This window comes from Macrosteles quadrilineatus, unplaced genomic scaffold, assembly GCF_028750875.1.
Source record: "Macrosteles quadrilineatus isolate MER2022 unplaced genomic scaffold, UCM_ALF_1.0 Scaffold_8__2_contigs__length_117827958, whole genome shotgun sequence".
Classification (NCBI taxonomy): Eukaryota; Metazoa; Arthropoda; class Insecta; order Hemiptera; family Cicadellidae; genus Macrosteles; species Macrosteles quadrilineatus.
Genome location: NW_026542601.1, coordinates 9189994 through 9214785, shown reverse-complemented (window position 1 = coordinate 9214785; position 24792 = coordinate 9189994). Strand labels below are relative to the sequence as shown.

Here is a 24792-nt window from a genome sequence, read left to right as displayed (position 1 = left end):
GAGATCTACTTGATTATGGCCTAAAATCCCCCATTTTTACATTTCCGTGGCAGCAAACCTGCATACTAACTTCCAATGTTATTCTTATGGAAAATCTTTTGCATGCTTGTTTATGAACATACTTTGAGAAATGATGATGTGTGGCTCCATTTTAATCATTTATTGAAGCATTTGCAATTCGTTGAGTATACAGGTCAGCTGCTACGGGGGTATTGTAGCTATAAAAAATATCACAAATTATTGGTATAAAATAAAATAAAATAGACTATAGTTCTGGGTCATATGTAATTTCGTGGGATTGTCTGCAACAGGTCTGCTGCTACGGGTAGGTCTGCTATAAACAAATTATAGGTATTAGAAAATAAAATAAATTAGACTATAGTTGTGAGGCATATGTAATTTTGTAGGATTTTGAATTAAGCAATTGTATGATTGTTGGCGATTGATAGGTAATGACATATAGAATCGTGTACTACCGGGTGTTTTGTCTGAAAGTGTGGCCAAGCTGGTGTTTTTGGCCCGCCGTCTTGGATCCACCATATTGGATATTAATATAATTTTTTAAATGTAATGCTGGTGTTGTGACTCATCATTATAAACTATAGATGTTTACGCTAATTTCAATTCCGAAAACCGTTTGTAAATATCGTCTTTCGTTTCGAAGATATATTGAAATGAAAACTCCCCCCCCACATACATCTTTTACGGACGTTTCGTACTTTGATTATTTTTCTCGTATATCCAGCTCTTATCATCGCTTGCAATTCGTTATAGTCTTAAAGTATTCAGTGATGTAAGGGCTTTTATTTAAGCTATCGATCATTAAAATCGGACGAGTTAGAGTTGAGCTATGAACCACAACACAATATTAAATTTAACTTTTTCCAAATCAGTTTTATTAAAAGATTTATATCTCGGTTTGTTAATACGGTAAAAGGTTCATTCTAGTCTTAAATTACTCAGTAAATGTCTGGTTTAAAATGTTATTAATCACTAAATGAAATCTGACTAATTGAAAATGAGTCATGGGCCTTTATTTAACATTAATAATTATTTTTATTTAGAAATTTTTCTTTGGTTAAAGCAATTAAAGACATACAGGGCTGGTCATCAGGGTTACAACATTTGTTTGGTGTAAGTACAAAGTAAATGATGTGTGATGAGGCATATAAGACTAAAAGGTTCCACGTCTAAAAATTGTAACACTGACGACTAGCCCTGTATGTCTTTAACCAAAGAAAGTTTTGGACATAAAAATAATTTAATGTTAAATGATGGTTCATGACTCATTTTAAAACAACTTAGTCAGATTTCATTTTGTGATTAATAAAATGTAAAATCAAACATTAACCAAGTAATTTGAGACCAGGAAGAACTTAGTGACGTACTAATAACCCGAGATATACAACTTTTAATAACAACAGAACTTTTTTTTCTGAACTCCTGTCACAACACTAGCATTGTATAAAAAAGTTATTAACATCCAATATGGTGGATCCAAGATGGCGGCCGAAAACACCAGCTTGACCACACTTTCAGACAAAATACTCGGTAGTACACGGTTCTACATGTACCTATCAATCGCCAACAATCATACAATTGCTTAATTCAAAATCCTACAAAATTACATATGCCTCACAATTATAGTCTAATTTATTTCATTTTCTAATACCTGTAATTTGTTTATAGCAGACCTACCCGTAGCAGCAGACCTGTATACTCAACGAATTACAAATGCTTCAATAAATAATTAAAATGGAGCCACACATCATTTCTCAAAGTATGTTCATGAACAAGCATGCAAAAAATTTTCCATAAGAATAACATTGGGAGTTAGTATGCAGGTTTGCTGCCACGGAAATGTAAAAATGGGGGATTTTAGGCCATAATCAAGTAGATCTCAACTAAATGAAGCCACATACCAATTATTATTAAGATATGCTGAGTAATAAGCTAAATATACAATTTTATTTTTTCCCCATAAGGATAACATGGGGACAATGTTCTGTGTTTTCCGCCTTCAATATCTCGGTAACCAATGGTCATAGAGCAATGATTCAAAACACCAAATTGTTTGATTTTGTGAGCTGAATTCAATGGTGTAAATTAAAATTCGATTATTTTACTCTAAAAAGAGTTATTATTAATTTAATGAATAGCTGTCACACATGGCGGCCATCTTGGATTTACGACGTCATAAAAACCAAACCCCGCAATTTGAGGGTAAACACCCGGTACCATTATGTGACATATAATAAAGATATTCCACATAGTCACACATTCCCTTCACAAAAAATCCCACAGAATACAGTTTGCCCCCCGACTACTGACTTTTACTAACCTTTTTCAGAAAATGAATTTGCAAAACTTGGAGATTCAAGAACGACGAAACGGCACAAGGAAGAATTTTCAGGTGCCGTTTGACGTCACTAACTGCTGACGTAACTTTGAGGGAACACCAATACCGCAACGATACGGTGTTTGAGCCATCGGCCTCGGTGGTAAAGTGGATAGCGTGGCGGGCTGATAATCCGAATGTACCGCGGGTTCGAATCCCGCCGGTAGCTCTAACTTTTTGTCAACAATTTTTTTCATATCAGCAAGTTTGGTTGGTTTGGTTAGGTTATGACAGTTTAATTTTATACATAATTAAAAAATCATAAAATTGAATTTTAGGCATTTAAAATTTTATTTTACGAACAAAACTATTTTTTAGATTAGTAAACCTTCATTCGATTTTTCCATTATCAGCACGTTTGGTTAGGTAAATTTAATAATAGAAAAATTATGAAATTGTCTGTTTCTTCAGACGCAGCAGTTAGTGACGTTAAACGGCACCTGAGAAATCTTCCATGTGCCCCACCGCAAAAACGATTTTTTTTACAGCAAAATTTATTTCTGGTTCAATGTAGACATTATACACAGAAGTGTTAACAAAATTAATAAGAAATTAACTATAATAACATCGTGGGTTCGCCCAAACCTGAGACACCCTGTAACATAATTAATTTAGAGAATAATTTAATCTGATTTAATTATTGGAGGATTTTAGTTTTAGCTAGGGATAAAATGGGGATTTTTTCTTAGTCAGATGGGGAATTTTCACAGGTCCCAGATAGACAGTGACAGTGCAGATAGAGATCGATGGTCCCAGTCCCAGGGTGGCAACACTGATCCAAAGTTCAAATTCAAAAGTAATCTGCCTTTTTGAGTATAGCCATTAGACAAATATTCTCTATGGTATAGTGTATTTATTTTCTAAATAGTAATCGTGGTATTGGTATTTAGTATTTGGTATTGTTATTAATTTGTTCTTGTTCATGGTTCCATTTTATAGTAAAAACACTAAACAGGAAGGAAGGATTAAATTAAGTAAGTAAGAAGATATAAGAAGTCAGGACCCAGGAGGACATGTCCAAACTAGAACCTTGTTTCTTGTGTGATCTTGATATGGAAAAGAAATAGCCTACAGTAAGTTTTGTATTGTTGATTAGGCTAGGTTTGTAGCTGGAGCTAATTAGGCCAGGCAAGGTAATAAGAATCCAAACTTTACCTGCTATTGATTTTCTCTCAATCTTATTTATCAAAATTGCTTCTTGAACTGTAGGCCTAACTATAAGATCAATAGGTCCAACCCACATTCCACGTACGGAGCAAACTCGCACTTAAAAGCCAATTTTTTCTAGAAATTCAGCACCGGTAACTGATGCTTCAATAAACATTCTTTATTTAACCCTCCAAGTGTCTCTGGTTTTGGTCTTAATGTTCGCCCATTTATTGCCCAATCGCTGGGTTTTATTAAAATGTATCTTAGAAACTTAAAAACAATGTAAAGTAGGCCTATAGGCCTACTAGTTTATATATGCTGGCCCGACAGACGTCGTCCTGTCCTATTGTGGTTTTATGTCACATGCTCGTTCATGTTCAAGATGAGCTCGTTCGCATGGCTCAATCACGTCCTGGTTGAAGTTCGTTCGCTACGCTCACTCACCTTTGGGTTGGAGCTCGTTCGCTGCGCTCACTTGCCTTCAGGTTAGCTCGTTCGCTACGCTAACTCGCCTCCAGGTTGAAGTTCGTTCGCTACGCTCACTCACCTTTTGGTTGCAAATTAACTGTTCTCATAAATTAAAAATAAATATAGTGCCGCACCCTGTTGGTAAACCTATTAACTTTTTAATGCGATTGAACATCACAGAATCAAATTGTTTAGTTGCACCAGCTGTTAAGATTCTTTAATTTCATTTATATATGAGTACTCATAAGGTTAACATGGGAAACTCCAGAGCCACTGGGGCGGAGCCCTATTGACGGATCTGCACTAAACTTCACACAAACCATCCTTGAATAATGCTTAATAATGCCTGAAAGTTTCATTACAATCTGTCGAGCGGTTTTGGAGTCCATAAAGGACAAACATACAAATATACAAACATACATTGGATTTTATATATATAGATTTTGTTTGGAAAATTATAGGCTTCAATGTAACATATAAAACATTACAAAAAAAATGTTCAACAATTTTTGTGGGGTTAACATTTCTCAAAAATTATAAAATAGCCTAAATGAAAAAAATGTATGTTTGCGCTCAATAAATTGTTATAATTTATAAGTCTACAAATATTTTAAAATAGCCTCTTTGTTCAGAATTTTATGAGGATTCCAAAAATATAATAATATAAGGAAGTAGGTTTGCAAATAAATAAGTTATGGGCAAAAAACAGATTTCGGTACATAGTGTTTAGCTAAGAATGCATAGCCTAACCATAGCTAGGAATCTGGCTGATAATTTACATCAATATCACTAGGCCTACCTAACTTAAGTACCGTACTTCTTCAGGATCATCAACCAGCCTTTCAAAATCACTTAAATCTTCTAATAATGCACCACGTATATCACTAGGCCTACTTTTGATTTTTAACACTAAAACAATGATAAACGTAATAAAACACATCAGTCATCGGTGCGAGGTTAACCAAGCTGTTTACAAATATGCACGTCAGCTGTCTGCTACAATATTTTCGGAATTAAAATTAAAAGCGTATAGAAACAGACATCAGGGAAAGCTCTGAATCTGCTGAAAAAAACGATAACTCGATCCAGTTCAATCCGATTCAGTCAGTCCCAGAGCCGTCGCCGTAAACAGTGTTTGTGAGTCGCAAAAGCGACACATAACACTACAGCGGATGTGTTATGAGTCGCTTTTACGACACATAACACTCGGAGGGTTAATGAAATAAAGAATATGATGATGTGTGTTTTAGCGAATTTCCCATATAGGGAATATTAGCGAATTTCCCATATAGGGAATAAGCTATTACCGTAGTACTCATGGTAAGACCTGGACGCGGGACCGATTTTTTTTTTCGTTTTGAGGTCCCTAGAGGCCAAAAACACCATCCGTTCAAATTCATATATATATATATATATTTATATATATATATAATATGTATTTATATATATATATATAATATATATATATGTCCGTCAGCACGATAACTCAAGCAAAAATGATCCGATTTTGATGAAATTTGGTACAAACGTGTAAACCTACGTTTATTCGAACGAGTTCGCGACCCAGCATGATCGGACCATGTGAACGGGTGTTTACGGGGGGTTTTATGGGGTAAAAATAGGTTTTTCCCATTTTTGACCCAAAAAACTTAAAATTTTGCAATTTATTTTCAAACCATATTGTAGAGCTTAAAAAAACAAATAATTTAGTATATTGAAGCGTTATTATGCGCCTAACGGTTACAGAGAAAATTCCAAAAAATTGTAAATTTAAAATTCCCATGTTATTCTTATGGAGAATAAGTAAACTGTTGTAGTTTGCTTGTTTATGAACATATTTTGATCACATTTGGAAAATGTTTTTATTTCTTACTAACTATTAACATTTTACAAAAAAAAAAAAACAATTTTACCCTCCCTGATGCAGCAAACCTAAGTACGTGTTAAACTAATTCTATTTAAATCCGGAATAAATGTTATATTTTTAAGTAGACATTTCAGTGTAAATCCAATCAGTCAAATGGAAATTCGCTTAGTCTGCAGGTTTGCTGCGGCGGGGGTATTTCTATTGGTGACTGATGTGTTTGCTACAATATCGATGGCTGTAACTTATCCTGTAAACTCACCATGTGTAAGCATGCCTACAATTACAACCATGACATGGCATGGACTCATTAGTACCAGTAACTAACCACTAAGTTAGTGCTGGCTATCAAGGCCATAGGCTCCACCTGTCATGCAAACCCAAGGGGTTGTGGGGTAGTCTACACAGGGTTGCTACTTTTTTATAGGGGAAAATCAGGGCTTTTAAAAATATGTTTTTAGGCATTACATTTTTTCCGGACCCCTCTTTAACCTATCTGGGGGATATTAAATAAGTTACCCCCCAGACCCCCGGTGGTCATACCCCTGGAATGAAATCCTGGGACTGTCACTGGTCCTCACCAGTAAAAGGGTGTTGGGGCCCACACTACAAAGAGAAAAAAATGAAAACAATATGGTGATTTTGAAAGGAATTAAGTGTCTAAATATTGACTAAGTTATTCTGTATAATATTGTCTGCCCTGAAAATATTGTAACTATGACAAGAGGATACATGCACAAATTGCACATTTTAATATGGTTCAAACAAGGTATAGGCATAACATCTAATGCAATAACTAACCCTTTTACTTTTCAAAGATCCAGATGCACTATAAAGGCTAATGATTAGAATGACCTACAGGTACCTCAACCAGGTTGCAATTCAAGGTAAAATAGCCTATCTAAATTCAATTTTCCTAAAATGTTTCACATGTCTCTTGTTTAAAATCTAACTGTGATGAAACATTCAAGTGAAGATCAGCCATTGGATTAGGCTAGGCTACTAGATTAGATTTAGATTTAGATTTAGATTTAGATTTGTTGTCATGAGAGCCGAAGCCCCCTGACTGCTTACCCGGTACCTATCCTTCAGGACATACCCGGGCCCCATGATGTAGGCCGAAGCTTACGCATCAACCTTTAGCACATCATGGGCGGATGACTTAAGGTCATCAGACTCGCCGGCTGCCGAAGCAGACCCTTCGGAAAGAGGGTTGCCCCTCAATCCTAACCAGGGATTCCGGCTGCTTGTTTAAGCGTCACTCCACCTGGGTTCCACTAGGTCGGAACCTAGAGGTCCATAGTAGAGCGCCCCGACGCATTTAGTGCAAGCAACACTCGGGACCTATCTCATCCCTGACAGGCAGAACCCGCCATCAATAGCCAGGAGGAAGGGGACCATCAGCACGCTGACGGGGGGAACCCCAACCTCCCATTTACACCGCTGCCCGATCGAGGCCTGACCCATTGCTGGGAACCAGAGATATCCAGAGCGATAGATCCCCAGATACCCCTGGCGGGCTCGGACCCAGCACCCGATCTACTTCGTTTGCCCGTCAGACCCAACATCACTGCCAGGCCATCAGGGTTTCCCAAAAGGAGGCAGGTATAGAAGTGGGACCCACCCGGATGAACCTATCCACCAGAGGTGGCGACACCCTTGACTCAATTGAGGTTCCGGGAAGAACCCCCCACACTCAAGATAACCATACCGTCCGTGCTCAGAGACAGGGATAGGTTTGCATAAGTACCTACAAACCGTTGCCCTCACACTGCGGAAAGTTACGTTGCCCTTGAGTGTCCCCGTGAGCTGCGGGTACTTGCCCGTTTTCACCTCCAGGAAAGGTTACTTCCAAAGTCGAGGATTTGCCCACTGAATGCTGGTCGCACACAACAAGCAGGCCGAAGCCCAAAGAACCACAGACACAGGTAGGTTAGAGATTATGATGTACTTCCATCTCTCCTAGAGCTAAACACCCCTCCATCCTGGATAAAGGAATGTCACTGGGACCCGATGCCCAGTCGACCATGTCTGTGGCCAACTTGAAAATGCCGATACCAACACGGAGCATTTACCTCCCCTCTGGGGGCTAGGTATTTCACCTCCCAGGACGAGGCTACTTCCAAAGTCGAGGATATGCCTCACAAAATGTCAGTCGAACACAGCAGGTAGGACTCAGTCACAACCACAGTTACAGGTAGATGAGGAGAGGCGGAATTAACGGCATCACTGAGAGCTAAACACCCCCCCCACCCTGAATGGAGGGAATGTCACTGGAGGCTCCCCCTAAGGGGCTGGCGCTTACCAGTCGTCCATAACTGTGGTCTACCTGAAGTGCCGGGTCTGACACCGGGCAGTTACCTCCCCTCTGGGAGAGCTAGGGTCCGCGTGGTCGCCCAGGCCACGAACCCACGCAAGCGTGAGCCCCCTGCGGTTCCGGACCCCTGAACCGGCTGATTTTATAGTAGGCTAGGCTACTAACTTATTTCTATTTAAACTGGTACGGTATAGCCTAAGTTAAAGAAAGTTTGTTAGGCCTACTGCACACAAGAGACTTTTTGTCGGCCGACTATTTTGTCGTAGTCGGGAGTCAAAGTCAGTCTAATTCATCTAAGTCATCTACTTAATTCCGCAAGGTAGTGTGATAGGCTGGATGTTCTGTAGAACATCTTCCACGTCCCAGCATGCCTCATGCGCACATCAATTTTATTCTTTGTTATTTATTAAAAAATGTATCATTGTTAGTCTAAATTTGACCAGGTTTTAGTTTGTTGTTCTTGTCAAGATTTTTCTGTTAAGTAATATAAATACGTCCCATTGCATGTTTGGCTTGTCCCTTAGATATTAGTAACATTGAATATTTATTGTAAACATAATTGTAAATTGGTTTGTTTGGACCGTTGGAAGCAAAATAAAAATAAATAAATAAACATCGACACTTCGAGTTCCCCCTCCTCATTTGTGACACTGCGGAAGGCCACAATGAGTGACACTTCTGGTGCGGCTTTGGATTTCATACACAGCCCGGACCTCTGGAATGTTGCCTACGACATACTTTTAAGGTCTGAAAAGCCTGAGGGAACATTATGATGGAATGGCCTCTGGATCATTCCAGAGAATTAACTATAGTGGTGTAAATTACGTTGTTACCTGCAAAACGATCCTTCGTAGTTTGTTAAGACTACAGCTGTTTCATGCTTTGAACTGAGCACATCATCAGGTCAGAAGAATGTCAAGTAGTCTTCATTGGATATACCTCATAGTGGAGTTCGTCAAAAATTTTATGATAAATGGGTAACAATACACATAACTCACGGAAACACAAAATATTTAGTGCTGGTCGACCAGACAACGAGTTTGGTATGAAGAAACTGAGGACCAAAAACTGACAGTTGAGGGTAGACTACAGTAGTTTGGACTTTCCTGGATTATGGTCAGGTGGGTGCTTTGATCTATGTAGTCTTGCCGGTTCGTCGCTGTGTTTCCAGTTTTGTTAGATTCAAATTGTTGTATATTAATTTGAAAATTATTAAGTTTCAATGTTGTATTTTAATTTGAAAATTGCAGAGTACTCTTCTTTTTTAATACAGGGAATTCAATCACTGTATTTATGTTTGTAAATTTCATAGCTTTCTTCTGCTCAGAATCAAGAGAAAATCAGAAAAGTTTTTGTGTTTGTTGGATTTTATTTGAGGTGTTTGGATACCAACATGATGTGGGGTTGTTATGATGACTGAAATTATGTTCTCTTAAATTGTTAAAATAATGTTTTATTGGTTTAGCCTGTGTATTGGAGGGGATTTATTACGGTTGATTTTTATGTTGGTATTTTTGTCAAGCCTCCCTAAACTTACTCTCCATGTCCGCAAATCAGACTTCGCTTTTCCAAAAATTAGCTACCGATATGGCTTTGTCATTCGCTTGTAAAAGATCATCTAATGTGCAAGACTGGTCTAGGCGTGAACAGATCAGCAGATTGCCAGGATCCTGAACAGCACTACACGCACACAAGATGTTTTCTTCGTCTGGTAAGTGTAGTGTATCTGTTGTACCTTAACAGATACACCATCTAAACTAGGGAAGTAGTCGGATTGTAAATAAATGAACGGATTACATTTTGCTAAACTGTGACAACGATGTTATGCAATAGACGGGTGGATGCTGAGAGAGAGGGAAGAACGGAAACGGGTCATGTGATCTAGGCGAGGGGGGGGAGGCATTGTATGATCACAGCTGATTTATTTGTATGAAGACATTTAACTACTGGATCACAAGATCACCAATGATCACAATACTATATATATTACATTATATCTAACAGTAAGAGACCCCATTTCTGCATTTTTGTCTTGCATTTTGGTACCTCAACCCTAATTCGATTTAGGGTCTTTTACACCGTGTAATGAAGGCCTCCACCAGGAGCCAGTTCCTCCCTAGCTGGTATGGGAGGGCTAGTCAATGTGGCCTCCCACCTTGCCACCCGATTGCTTAAGAGTGATCCATCCAGGACTCAAAAATGTTGCATTTTACTTTCGTAGTACACAAGGAATATCGTTCGGTGACGGCCGGAAGTTGTTGTGCTGTGGAAGGGGAAGTGTGCAGTTTCAATTATTGCCGAGAATGTGTGGAACCTTGAGCATCGTACGTTTCTCATGCGACGACATTACGCAAATGGTGAATCAGTCACTCAGACGCATCGAGACTTTCGTGCACATTTTGACATTGCACTGCATGGTGCTGTCCCTGATCGTAACACGATATTGCGCTGGATACATAATGTTAACAAAACTGGATCTTTCCTTAAGAAGAAACCTCCTGGACAGTACCCCTGAGACAGTTGGAAGAGTGCGCCTTGCAACAGTTCAGAGTCCTAGCCCCTCAATTTGGAAGCGGGCATCTACTCTCGGACTTCGCCCATCCACTGTGAGAAAGATTTTGGTAAAATATCATTAATTTTCTCTTTTCAAGCTAACAATATGTCATCGATTGAGTAAAGCTGCTGATAAGAGGCAACGTGTAAATTTTTGTGGTTCCAACAGTCCATACGGCTCGCATTAGAATGGAATTCCTTCAGCGAACATTCTCTACAAGAGTTATCTCACGTTTTGGTGATGTATTTTGGCCTTCTCGCTTCCCAGGTCTTAGAATTCCAGATTTCTTTCTATGGGGATTTTTGAAATCTAGAGTTAACATAAACACACCAAAAACAATACAGGAACTTAGCTATTCACCAGGAAATCAACACCATTCTTAGAGATATGTTAGCAACATCCGTAACAAGTTTTAAGGAACGTCTTCAACACTGTATCCAAGAAGAAGGCGACCACCTTAGATATGTCTTTTTTAAGTGCTAAATTGTAAGTAATTTTTATTCTGAAATTGCATATTGTGTACACGGTTTTTCCACTCATAAATTTATTTTTGCTCTGAATTACCTGAGTACTCGTTATTTGAAAAATATGCGATTCTCGGTAATCACCCTGTATGTTTTATTTACTTATGCACTGAAAATTGGCAAAGATCACTAAGGCAATTGTTCCACACCTTCCTGAAACTCCTTTTTCTTTAAGTTGTAGGACATTACGAGTAGGCTTACATTACATTACACAAGTTAATAATTACATGTACAATAGCCTATATTATTATTGTACCTAAATTTCACAAAGGTCCCATACTAAACACATTGAGACAGCTATCTAAAACATTACAAACTTTACTTGATCGTCAATTTATTTTTTTCTAAATTTTACACCTAAGAACCTGTAGGCCTAGTTGTCCTTTACACTTATTGACAATGAGCTATTCTTGTGTACCCAAAAATAAAATGGTACACACAAGAACTATCATTTTTCACACTAACCACTTCAAGTTGTGCTTGTTAGCAAAATGATTTTTTTAGCTGTCCCATTGTTTTGGTTTACTGTATCTTGTTTTATAAATTATACTTTACTCAATGTTTACAGATGGAGAACGTTCTGCTAGATATTGCTATAGAAGTTGCCAAGTACCTCTCACCTCGTGATATATCTTCATGTTGTGCAGTATCTCGCCACTGGCGAGAAGTATTCGGCACCAATGAGGTAATTATCCTCAGTTTATTAGGAGATTTTAAGCTAAATGTATAAACCAAAAACAAGTTAAACACTAGTTGTACCCCAATAATTAACTGTTATTCTGATGGTTTACTGATTTAAAGTTTAGTGAATTAATTTAATGAGAAGCTAAAATGATAATTCTAGAAATTAAATGGGGGTTTTGGTAGTTATTGGTATATTTAAATGTCATAGCTTAAGTCCAAGAGCTTTAATAGTATAGCTTATTTAAGCTGTACTAGACTTTAAGTACTCTGTTAAACCATAGACAAATACAATGAAATATAGACTGTCAAAGGAAGCTTCCGGCGCCCACCGCTAGGAGTGCTGTTTAGTTAGGCTGGCCGCACACTGATGCAGCATTCCACTTGAGGCAAGTGTTGCGAGGCAAAATGTTTCGCTGGGTACGAGCTCCCCGTGTATTTCAGTGGGACGCTGCACACTGATCAAGCAAATGTTGCGAGGCGTCTCGCAACGCCTTGAAACATTTGAGCAGTTGCTCGACGAATGGATCCCATTCAGCACGATGTTTGATGTTTCAAGGAGCAAACCGTTCTGCGCATGCGCCAAATCGATCAATCATCGATCAATCAAGCTAGATAGTAAATGATTTTTTAATGAAATGGCTAGCTAGGACAGCACACAAATTTTTAATAAAAAACTCAATTACGAATCTCATTATACATAAAATGTAGCACATTCGACGCTACATGTTAAGGATTGTCTGACGAGGTATGTTTAGCCATTATTTTGTCATTTTAACGCAAACCTATATGAAAATGGATTTTGACCTTAAGAGTCGCAGGACCACCGGTCATCTTGGATTTTTTGCCCATAACGGCAATGTTAATGGTTGAAGCATATTACGGCATTGTTTATTAAGATAAAAAGTTGCAAAATATCTCATTTTTAAGCTATTGAAACCACAGATGTGATTTGCTGTCTACTTTTTAATTGTAGGTAATTATTATTTTGTCAAACTACATAAATATATTGACTTTATGATTTTTTTCAACCTCAAAAACAAAGGTTCTAAAAATCCAAAAAGCAATTCATACAGAAAATATATTTGAGGATCACATAACATTTTCTGCTTGGTAATTAAGCTTACGGTACATGAATAATATGCTTCAACGGGAACGCATTTTTTTGCCGATCGGCAGTCAGACAACCACTGTTTTTGCCTAGCAGTAGTAAAACCATAGACTAACCAACACAAGTAGACTTCTCATCCGATTCCATTGTAAATTTTGAAACTAGTGTTTCGTGTCTAGGTCATGTAAGGTAACACTGGACGCTAGTGTCGAAAAAATTTAGTTTCTATTAGTTTAGGGTATTATTTCTTGATTTGAGCTTTACTGTTTAGTTATTTAAGTAGGGTATGAGTTATTGTTTATGATAAGATCATATTATTTGGTTAAACTAGGTTTTAAATTACTGAAAGTAACAAATTGTAATAAAAACGCTACTCCTACAGTGCACCATACAAGACAAGCAATTAAATTGGCATCCATTAGGATGAGTAATCTACTAAGGGAGTATGTTTTATCTATGGTAAAACTCAGGGACATATTTCCGAATAGGCGGACTAGGCGCCCGCCTACGGCGGCAAATTTTAGGGGCGGCAAAATTTTGAGGGTAAAAAAATAAAAAAACGAAGTTTTAATCTAAAAAAAAATTAGCAAATAATTTTGGGAACTGCAAAATAGCCATTTCAAATATTTTGATTAAGTATACAACTATTTCAGAACGCATCCAAGTCAAACAAACGTCAATAGTTTATTACACAGCTGTGTAGAGTTGTCCGTGCTGCCCTATTGGTCTGGCGGACACGCTCGCCGCGGGAGCGGGTCGCCGTGCCGGCCGCTATGTAGTGACAAACGTAGAAAATACTCCCTTCTGTTTACTTCATACACCACTACGCAGCGGCAGCACTATAGCTGAAAGATTCTTTTGCTAGGTTAAAATCAAGAAGGAAAGTGTGAACTAAATACTTACCACTGTACCAAACTTAACTAATTTAAAATTGTATATTATTCTTTCAGTATTAGTACGTAACTTTTCTTTGCGATTCATGTGCTTTTGGAAGAAATAAATAGTATGAGAAAACATATTTCTTTCATTTCAAATCAAAGCCAATAGCACGTCTCTCAAGTGGATCTGACTAATAGTGTTCAATGAAAAGCGTTATAAGAACCATTGTATACAGACGATTTTGTGTGCCGTTTCTAGCCGCAAAATGGGATTGTAAAAATACTGATTAGATAAAAAAGTTGCATTCCGTGTAGGCCTATCCAAGTCAGAATGTTTTGCAAAAAAACTGCACAAAAAAGTCCGTTAAAAGGGGTCGAAATAGTATATTTCGTACCTAGGGCCAAAAATGAGGTTTCGCCGGCTCGAGATAGTTTTTAGGTTCGAGACGAAGTCAACTTAAAACGATCGAGAGCTGCAAAACCATTTCGGTCCGTGGTACGAACGCTATTTTCCACCACACTATACCTTAATAGCACTATTCACCACAATAATGATGCACACTGATAGTCAACACAACTAGAACTTTAAGGTTATGTGAAGAAATAATTTGAGGAATCAGCAAAAGTTAAAATAAATAGTTGCTAGGCAGCGGTGACAATAAAACTATTCTATTGCAATGCTATGGATACTGATTGTGTATTTAATATGCATTCATGTTTTAAAAAGTAAGCGATCAGCTGATTTTGCGGCCCTAGGGATGTAAGAACCTGCTCGGTCCCCAAATGACGATGACAGCTGGCATGGCCAGCAAAACGTAACTTTCAGCCACCAATTAACGCATGTAAAACAGCTAAAAACATCATAGTGTGGTGAAAAGTTATTAAATTTGTTGATGCAGCATGCAATATTACCAATTATTTACCCACAAAACCAGCTGACAGGGCATGTATTGGCCATTGGGGTGATATTAGTGAGGTCGGGGAGTGTGTTGAAAAGTGGGAGCGGGAGGGGCGACGGCAAACTTTGTTGCCTAGAGGCGGCAGATACTTAAATACGTCCCTGGTAAAACTATTTCAACTCTGCCATCCAATTGTTGGAAATTGAGTTAATTTTTTATATAATACAAATTTCAATATTAATCAACATCAAATATAATAATTTGTTAGTCTTTGTTTTTATGAACAGATGTTTTATGTTTTAATTGATTTAAACAATAGAGAAGAGTTGGGTATTTATTGCGACGAACGTGACCATGGGAACCTATATAGATTTAAATATCACTAGAAACTAGATTTTTAGCTGAAAATAATGGTGCAAAAATTTTTCTGCGCTCTCAAATATTAACGGAGTTACGGCTGTTTTAAGTTTTATTTACCGGTACTTTGTTTTTTTGACCTAACCTATTTATAAGCCTATGAAATGTTCTCTCTAGATACTTGATATATTACGTTAATTGTAAGTAATTAACGTAGAAGACTCACTTTTTACCAGGAAATAACAGTGCAAAAATGTCTCCGAGGCCACGAATATTAATTAAGGTAACTTAAGATAATTTGTCGTTTTGATTTCCTTTATCTACCTTCTATTCTAATCTGCTACTGTTTGCCACATTACGGAATTACGGAACGGACTAACTGTTACTGTGCAACTATACTGAACCTGAAATGAAAATGAAAATACCAAATTGAAGAGAAGAGAATAAAAATAAGTCAATCAAATCATTTAAATGACATGTGCTACAAACATATAAGAAACAACACGGCACTGAATAACTTATTTAAGAATGAGGTTAAGGGTGTAGCATAGAGCACAAGGGCCTAGATTTTTTAGGATTTTTTGAGAGGATAGCAGGCTTACCTGAATGGGAAAGAGTCCAAACTGGCAAAAGGATCTGCAGCAACGATGATGAATTAAACAAGTTCAATAACAAAATATCTGACGCATTCGTAAAAAGGGGTTACTCTAGAAAGCTGGTGGAGAACCAAATCCGCTTAGCGCAAGACCATCCACAACCAAATAATGAAAAACGAAATAGCAAAAACATTGCTCTTGTCATAGAATACCACCAAGGACTACATTCATTGAATAGCATTTTAAAAGAGGGCTTCAAAATCCTCAAGGCCTCCAACCACACCATCATTTTTTTGAAAGATCCACCAAACATTGTTTTTAGACAACCACCCAATCTCCGAAAAATACTAGTCCACCCGAAAGTTCCTGACCCGGCCAACAACAACCCAAACAACGCACGCCCTAACGGTTCATATCCCTGTGATAACAAGAGATGTAAAATATGTGAAATAAATCAACCCAGCCAAACATTTTCCAGTTCCACAACCAAAGAAAACTACAACATCTGAGGCTTCAACACTTGTGAAACGAAGAACATTATCTACCAACTACAATGTAACAAACGTGAGGCACAGTATGTAGGCCTATCCACCAATAGCCTCAGAACCAGGATGAATGGCCATAGACAAGATGTATCTACTGGATAGTGGATACAAAGACAAACCAGTTGTACAACATGCCCAGAGCCACAACAACCCTAGTTTCAATGACTGCTATACAACCAAAATAGTCAAATCACTGCCTCCTCAATGTAACCAGTCACAACTGAGAAGATGGGAATTGTCTTACCAATGGTTTACTAAGTCTAGAAAACCCCTAAACCTAAACCTAAGATAATACCTTTCATCTAACCCACTCCACTTCAACATCCAACCCAACTAGCAGGCTTACATATTTATTCATATATATAGTGCATATAAGATAAACTGAAACTGTGTTTTTTGAATTCATACTATTGGCAACACTGACTTAACACTGGCCACCATTTTGGACATCTAGAAAACTCTCTCTTCCTTAGCTGAAAATGCTGTCAGTGACAGTGAAATATTCTAATGTTTTGTGTATATAGTGTAAAGTTTTGTTTTATGTTTCCTGTGCCTGTTTGGACTCTTTCCCATTCAGGTAAGCCTGCTATCCTCTCAAAAAATCCTTATTTCAGAATGATTTTATTTAGGCATGTGTGGAAGGCAAGTCGGGCTTATGCGGATTCGTGACTGTATTGAGTGTTTTGAAGTTAGGTTAGATTAGGAAGGTAAAGTGTAGGTTATAAAAAATCGTCCTTGGATTTACTCCGACGTTTCGCGGGACCAAAAATAACGTCCCGCTTAAATTAAAAACTTTTTTCTCTCGTGTACACGAGCTGGGCGCCTAACCACGACTGCCGGATCAGCTGTTCCTGGTGAGAGAGGGAGGGCAGGGAGTTTGGTGGACGTACTGGTTATTGTAGATAAGCCTTTGACATCCTTGGCATTGTCTCTCAGCTGTTCTAGTTCTTCTTTAATTACTTGCAAATAAACAGTACTAATATCCACCCATGGTCGTGATCACAGAAAACATACTACTATAACCCAGAATGCCAACCGCATGGTAAAAAGCAATAAGTGTTTTGAGAGAGCTTTGCCTGTCAATCCGTAGGCAGCGCCACCAGCGTTGCCATGCACTCAGCATAGCAACGCTGGTGGCGCTGCCTACAGATTGACAGTCAAAGCTCTCTCAAAACACCTAATGCTTTTTACCATGCGGTTGGCGTTCTGGGTTATAGTAGTATGTTTTCTGTGTCGTGATAGAGGCTCGTCTTCAATAGCCATAAATAGCGACTCTGCCATGTGCAGTTTCCTCCAATCCGGTCCTTTGTATAGAATTTTGCTGGAATCCCATTTTACTACTCTGTTCACATGTACATTATGAAAATTAAACATTGATTAGGGGCTAATTTTGATATATTGTTTGATATACTTGATACATTATTGAAAATCAAGTAATGTATTCAAATATAAATTGTATATACTACAGTAGAACCTCTTTAATCCGAACTAATTGGGACCAGGGGTAGTTCGGACTAGTGAATAGTTCGGATTACAGAACATATTGTTGTTTTTACATAACAATAGCTAAAACATGGCTAAAATTGATCTAAATTATTTTGGAAAAAGTTAAAAAAAGTTTTATAAATTAAAATACAGTGTTTATTTAACACGTTGACTGCTGAAAACAACGTACAGGCGCTCCCCAGTGGCGGGCGAAGTCCCGCCACGCAACCGAATCAGCGAACGCAATTGGCATTCAAATATTTCAGCCTGACGAATCACAAAAGAGCAGTGGTGACTGTGCTGCGTTACCCCGAGAGTGGATGTAGTTCACTGAAACACCCAAAGGTAGCAGCACTGCACGGATCCGTATCCAGTGTCTTTGTAATGTGGGTTGAAGAGAAAAAATCCCCGAAACCGGGACAAAAGCATTGCCAGACAGGATTTTACGGGAAATATTAGTACCAACCTACACCAAAGTAAAGCTCGCATTCTAAGCTGGCAGTCTGGCAACGATTATAACGTCTCCGTCTGAAGCTAAGCTCACACTGACTCAATATATTTCTGTTGGTCTGGTGCCGACTTTTGTCGGCGCGAGCCACATTGAAGTGCTAGCGACGCCGACTTTAGTCGGCGTTAGCAGTCAAAGTGTTAATACAGTAGTAAACATGGTGAATAAACAGTACTGTACATTAAATACAGTATACAATAAAGAACTGCTGTACTGTGTATAGAATACAGCAATGAGGGGTTCGGATTAGTGGACGTTCGGATTACGGGGGTTCGGATTAAAGAGGTTCTACTGTATATACTTATGTGAACTTTTTTGTATATTTATTTTATTTATATAGATATCATTTCAAATATAACTTGAACTAGGGATGGACGGGATTGAATTTTTAGTTCGGGACGGGACGGGACGGGATTTTTATTTCCTTCCCGATTTTCGGGACGGGACGGGACGGGATTTTTTTCTGTGTATAAAAAGAAAGTCTTGAGTATTGCAGTTACCAAAAAAGGCATACAAAATCAATCCTTACCGTTTGTGGCACTGATCTATAAAAACCAAAAAATGGGTAACAATTTTTCAGGTACCTGTAGAAACTTGTGACTCGCGGTTGAAAGGACTCGCGGTCACGGTGCGATCGTCGGTATGACTCACGGTCACGGCGCGATCGTCGGTATGACTCACGGTCACGGCGCGATCGTCGGTATGACTCACGGTCACGGCGCGATCGTCGGTATGACTCACGGTCACGGCGCGATCGTCGGTATGTCTCCACGGTCACGGCGCGATCGTCGGTATGACTCCGCGGTCACGGCGCGATCGTCGGTATGACTCCGCGGTCACGGCGCGATCGTCGGTATGACTCCGCGGTCACGGCGCGATCGTCGGTATGACTCCGCGGTCACAGCGCGATCGTCGGTATGACTCCGCGGTCACGGCGTGATCGTCGGTATGACTCCGCGGTCATGGCGTGATCGTCGGTATGACTCCGCGGTCACGGCGCGATCGTCGGTATGTCTCCGCGGTCACGGCGCGATCGTCGGTATGACCCCGCGGTCACGGCGCGATCGTCGGTATGACTCCGCGGTCACGGCGCGATCGTCGGTAAGACTCCGCGGTCACGGTGCGATCGTCGGTATGACTCCGCGGTCACGGCGTGATCGTCGGTATGACTCCGCGGTCACGGCGCGATCGTCGGTATGACTCACGGTCACGGCGCGATCGTCGGTATGACTCCGCGGTCACGGCGCGATCGTCGGTATGACTTCGCGGTCACGGAGCAATCGTCGAAACGACTTCGTCTCCTGCGTTCGCGGACCTATCGCTCGCAATAGCGGCGTCATCGGCACTCGCGAAGCGGCAAAATCGCCGGCGATCGGACCAAATCCCGTCCCGAAAAATTCCCGAATAAAATGTAATCCCGTCCCGATAATCGGGAATATTTTTTTCCCGAAAAATTCCCGAAATTTCGGGACCCGTCCATCCCTAACTTGAACAATTTTTGTCTGATTTGGATGAGTTTTGGCTTTAAGATGTAGGGCGGGATAAACTGGTATAAGTTTGCAAACAAGTTGATCGGCATAGGGGTTTGAAATGTTCAAAACTGGTTCACACCGCTTACCCATGATAAGGGTTATTGACAAGCTAAATGGGAGAAAGTAAAGTATGTGTCAGATAGTTTATACCAGTTATTTTACCGTTTATTTTAAATTCTTTCTCTTAAAACGTGGAAATGCTAAATTTTCACTATAGCTATTGTGTGTATAGCTTAAAAAACAAAAAAAATAACTATTTACCTTCCCCGCAGCAGCAAACCTAAGCACTCGTTAAATCTAATGTTATTTAAATGTGGAATAAAAATAAGTACTGTTTTTGAAATATTTGAGTAATAAACAGAATCAGTAATTTGAATAATTTGATACATACTCTCTCCCTTTAGCTTGCCATGGGAGTGACCCTTGTTATAGGCAAGTGGTGGGAGAAAGTATTGTGTTTATGGGTAAAATAAAAAAATGTTGCAATAACTCTTGTTCCATAGTTTTTACAGCAATAGGGGTTGTACAGTTTTGTTTGGTGTTAAAAGGACAATAATTTCATCATCCTTCTGATCTTGCCTTTATGCCGATGTACCTTTGTTTGGTTGTTGTGTGTTGTAAATGTAATAGAAACCTGGAAGGTTCCCACATGTTCATAAAAAAAAACAATGGTTTACCTCAAATTTAAAAAAATGAAGATCAATTCGGCATCAAGAAAAAATTAAGAATGTATCTGGTAGAGAAGAAAATATATACGAAATGTAAAAGAATTCCTTGAAGAATAACAATAAATATAATCCATTGACGACCACGGCGTAGATACACTTCCAGTGGGATAATTCCAAGTATCAAGGCCTTCTCTTGCATCCTGCCTGTACATCCAGCATATCTCGGTAAAATTATGAATAAATAAATGAATATTATAAATTTTGGATGAATAATCGAATGCAATTTCTTTTACCAGGAAGTGAGAAATCAGTAAGCAGTTTTTGATTTGGAATATGATGAAGCATAACTTATTTTAGCGAATTTCCCATCTAGGGAATAAGCTATTACCGTAGGTCTCATGGTAAGACCTGGACCTGGGACCTATTTGCTTTTTCGTTTTGAGGTCCCCAGTGGCTAAAAACCCCATCCGCTCAAATTCATATACTTCTATTTACTATTTTCATATATTACTATTTAGCATAATGTGGCAGAAAAGTAACGTTGTCATTCTCTGGATTAAATCACTGACAACAGTGTCAACACACAAAAACTAGTGATAGCATCCACAAATATGAGGAATGACCTTTCTCAGTGATTTGTAGGAATGATACCCCAAAATATTCCTTGTGCTAGAGTAAAACCATAGACTAGCCTACACAAGTAGACTTCTCATCCCATTGTAAATTTTGAAGCTCGTTTTTCGTGTCTAGTTCATGTAAGGTGACACTGGGTGCTAGTGTCGACCAAATTTTGTTTCTATTATTTTAGGGTATTATTTCTTGTATTGAGCTTTACTGTTTGGTTATATAACTAGGGTGTGAGTTTTTGCTTATGGTTAGCCTAGATCATATTATTTGGTTAAACAAGGTTTTAAATTACTGAAATAACAAGAAACAAAATAATTGTTATCAAAACACGACCTCTACAGCGCACTGTACAGAAACTAGGCTTCCATAAGGATGAGAAATCTACTAAGGGAGTATGTTTGATCTATGGTAAAACTATTTCAACTCTGCTATCCTATGTTACCTCTATTGGATTATTAGACATTTTACTGGATTCAAATAACATTTTCTTTCCTTGGAAATCTTAAGTTTTTAATATATTTAGAATTACTTATTTATTAGAAACCTTGACAATGTACCTGTCTGTGTATTACGTTTGTAATAACTTTAACAGATGTTATGTACAATAAAGAATTGTCATTTGTCAAATCGGTACAAGTTCCTGACTCGGGCTAACTAGCATTGCTTATACCTTGTCTACACAAATATTTAACTACAATTATCCGTAGGTATGGAAGGGACTGTGTGATTCCGAGTTAGAAGAGCATCTGAGGACTACGCCTTGTGTCGTAGAGCCGCAGTTCTCTCTCCCTGAACAACACTGCTCTCTAGCTCCTCTCAGTCAGTGGCGAGCAGCTTACCTGCGGGAACAACATCTGTGGAAGAACTGGGGAATTGGCAACTGTAAAACTGTGGAACACAAAATGGACAAAGATAAAAATTACCCAGAGCTGTTTGTCACTAATAACTTGATAATGGCGTTTTATCTTGACTCAATAGAACTGTGGGACTTGAAAACCAACCCTCCTACTAAAAAGGATTTACTACTGTTTGGTCAAATATGTTATTATACACCCAGGGCCTTAAATAATGGAATCTTTGTTTTAAAGGGTTATTCATCTAGAGGAGGTTTTGTTAAAATTGTTGAGGTAGATGTAGCCCAAGGCACTATCAATTATAAATGGCAGGTAGAATTTAATTTAGATTATTCATGTAAACTTGTGACCAGCAATACATACCTATTCAATGATTTAGGTTTAATGGAAAACATTGATCTAATAATTACTCCTGGAGGAAAGTGTATTAGTTATTTTTGGTTTTGTAAAGAAAATTACTCTTTCTATGTATGGGATTTGAAAAATGGAGTGGAACTAAGAAAGGAATGTTGTTCTACATCAAGCTTGCCAGAAGGGGGGTTGAGTATTGTGGGATGTAAAACTGGATCCAAAACATGTGAAGATATCCTAGTACTCCTTCCCAATACAATGTCACCCGATCCTCCTGGAATAGTCTCAGTGACATGTCAAGTTTATAATGTACATCAACTATGTTTCTTACCCTTCAAGCAAATTTTTCCTGTTTTTTGGGGGTTTTTAATGGATTGCAAACAAGATTCCTTCGACTACAGTGCAATAACTGACCATTTTTTGGCTCTTTCAGACTGTGATATTAAAAATCCAGAAGAGGTTTCTAATGTCAGAGTTTACAACTACAGATCTGGACATATAATACATATATTACCTAGTAGAGGGACTATTCATATCATAAATGATTCACGTTTTATGTTTAAAATGCCAAAAGCTTTTAAACAACTCACTAGGCAGAGACCAAACTCCAGACAAATGATGCCTCAAGATGATAAAACTGTTTTGTGCTCTGTTTTCTGTCCGTCTGGAGCTATTTTGGAAGATACTACAGGCTCTGACGTCAATCATTTTCGTGTTGTTGGGAAGGGACTTGTACAAATAATTTCAAGCCAAGTTATGCTTAATTTTCTTGGAAGTTCTTCAACCCAAGTTTGGATGTTGAATCAATTCTCCTCTTTTAAAACTGGTGTAGTTTTGCCTGGGTCTACACATGTAAATCGCGCCTTCACAAAGGTTATAACAAGTAATGACCCAATCTGGGAAGAAGAGGACACAATCAGAGTCACTTACTTTTGGTAATGTTATAGTGACAGTATGTTGGTGTTTATAAATGTAAGTTGTAATTGTATCATTTAATTATTTATTGTATTTCATGTAGAACTTGTATAAACAACTTGTAATGTTCATATAACTAAGGTTTCTGAAGATGGTGAGATTACAAAATGCCAGTAATTGAGAAAGTTATTTTATGGAAATTTTAAAAATAATTGCTAAATTGAATTCAACACACGCTCTTTTAACCCATGCTTTTATCAAACATAATGAAAACAATTAATTTTAATTTTTACTTTGTGTTTTTGTTTGTGTTTTTCTATTGTCATGTTATAGAGTTCAAATTAATAATAACAACACTTTTCATAACAAATAAAAAATAATCTACAGGGTCAAATTCATTAAGTATTGGGACTGGTTGGAAAAATAACAAATTATTTCAGGTATCATTACACTTTCCTAATACTCAAAAGACCAATGGAAGTCAATTTCCGGAATGCTGTTGAAAGCCGCTCTCGTCGCCGCTTGAACCGCCTCGATGGAGTCAAACTGCTGATCTTTCAGCTGCCTTTTTTCTCACGGAAATAAGGAAAAGTCAGGTGGAGCCAGATCTGGGCTGTAGGGACATAGCTCGTATAAGAGTATAGGATTTGTCTTTATGTATCGTGTGATGAAATACTTCAATAGCCTTCTAACTATTAAGTTGGATGTTCCACATATTCCTTAATTTAGGCTATTTAATTATAGCTTTCTAAAATTGCATAAATCGTTCATATGTCTGTCTACCATATAAAATTCCTCCCCCACATCCTTGCTGCTAAGGGGTTAGTTAGCTATTAAACTAAAGTATGGTATATTTTGTTATCTTTTTTTAAAAAAAAAGACCTTACCAGTGGAAGATCCAGTCCTAAAGTTTGGCTTTAACTTCCATAATTTTAAGCTGTAGGTAGGGTAAAGTTGTGTTGAAATACAGTACTGTAATACCTTTTTCATTCAATAAAATGATGGTTTGTAATTATTTTTTTTATTTGCTCCTATAGTATTTAAGCTGCAAGTAGTCAACAAATAAATTAAGATAGGCTACTTAATGAAAAAATGTTTACTAATTAATTGAAATTGCAAGAAGAAAATTATTCTCACTAATTTCTATATCTGGCCGGGGTAAAAATTCGGGCCATAAATTTTGAGCTGACCTCATGAGGGGGGTGAAATTCCGGCCCGTACACTCCAGGTTTTATAATTTGGTATGTTCTGCTTAAATTCACAACCGTTATACCTTTAATTCCACCTTTAATTTATTGAACTGATGTTGTGCATCTCAAAAGTTCTTTGCCGTAATTTTACCCCCTAGTTTGTATTGATCAGCTTGTGGTGTGGGCTTCACTCACCTTAATTTGTTAATACAGGACTCGTCAGAATGTAACACAACGAAGACACACATACACACACATAAAAAATCGTCCTTGGATTTACTCCAACGTTTCGCGGGACCAAACATATTGTCCCGCTTCAAG

At 38.2% G+C, this 24792-nt stretch overlaps 1 protein-coding gene across 1 annotated transcript; it reads left to right on the top strand.

Annotated features, from left to right (window-relative positions):
* The first annotated feature begins 3522 nt into the window (after positions 1 to 3522).
* LOC128999666 (uncharacterized) lies at positions 3523 to 24144 on the top strand. The gene is made up of 3 exons (XM_054426285.1): positions 3523 to 3531; positions 11843 to 11959; positions 21869 to 24144. Exons 2-3 carry the CDS (start codon positions 11843 to 11845, stop codon positions 23303 to 23305), a joined length of 1554 nt encoding a protein of 517 aa, XP_054282260.1. The 5' UTR covers positions 3523 to 3531; the 3' UTR covers positions 23306 to 24144.
* Positions 24145 to 24792: the final 648 nt, after the last annotated feature.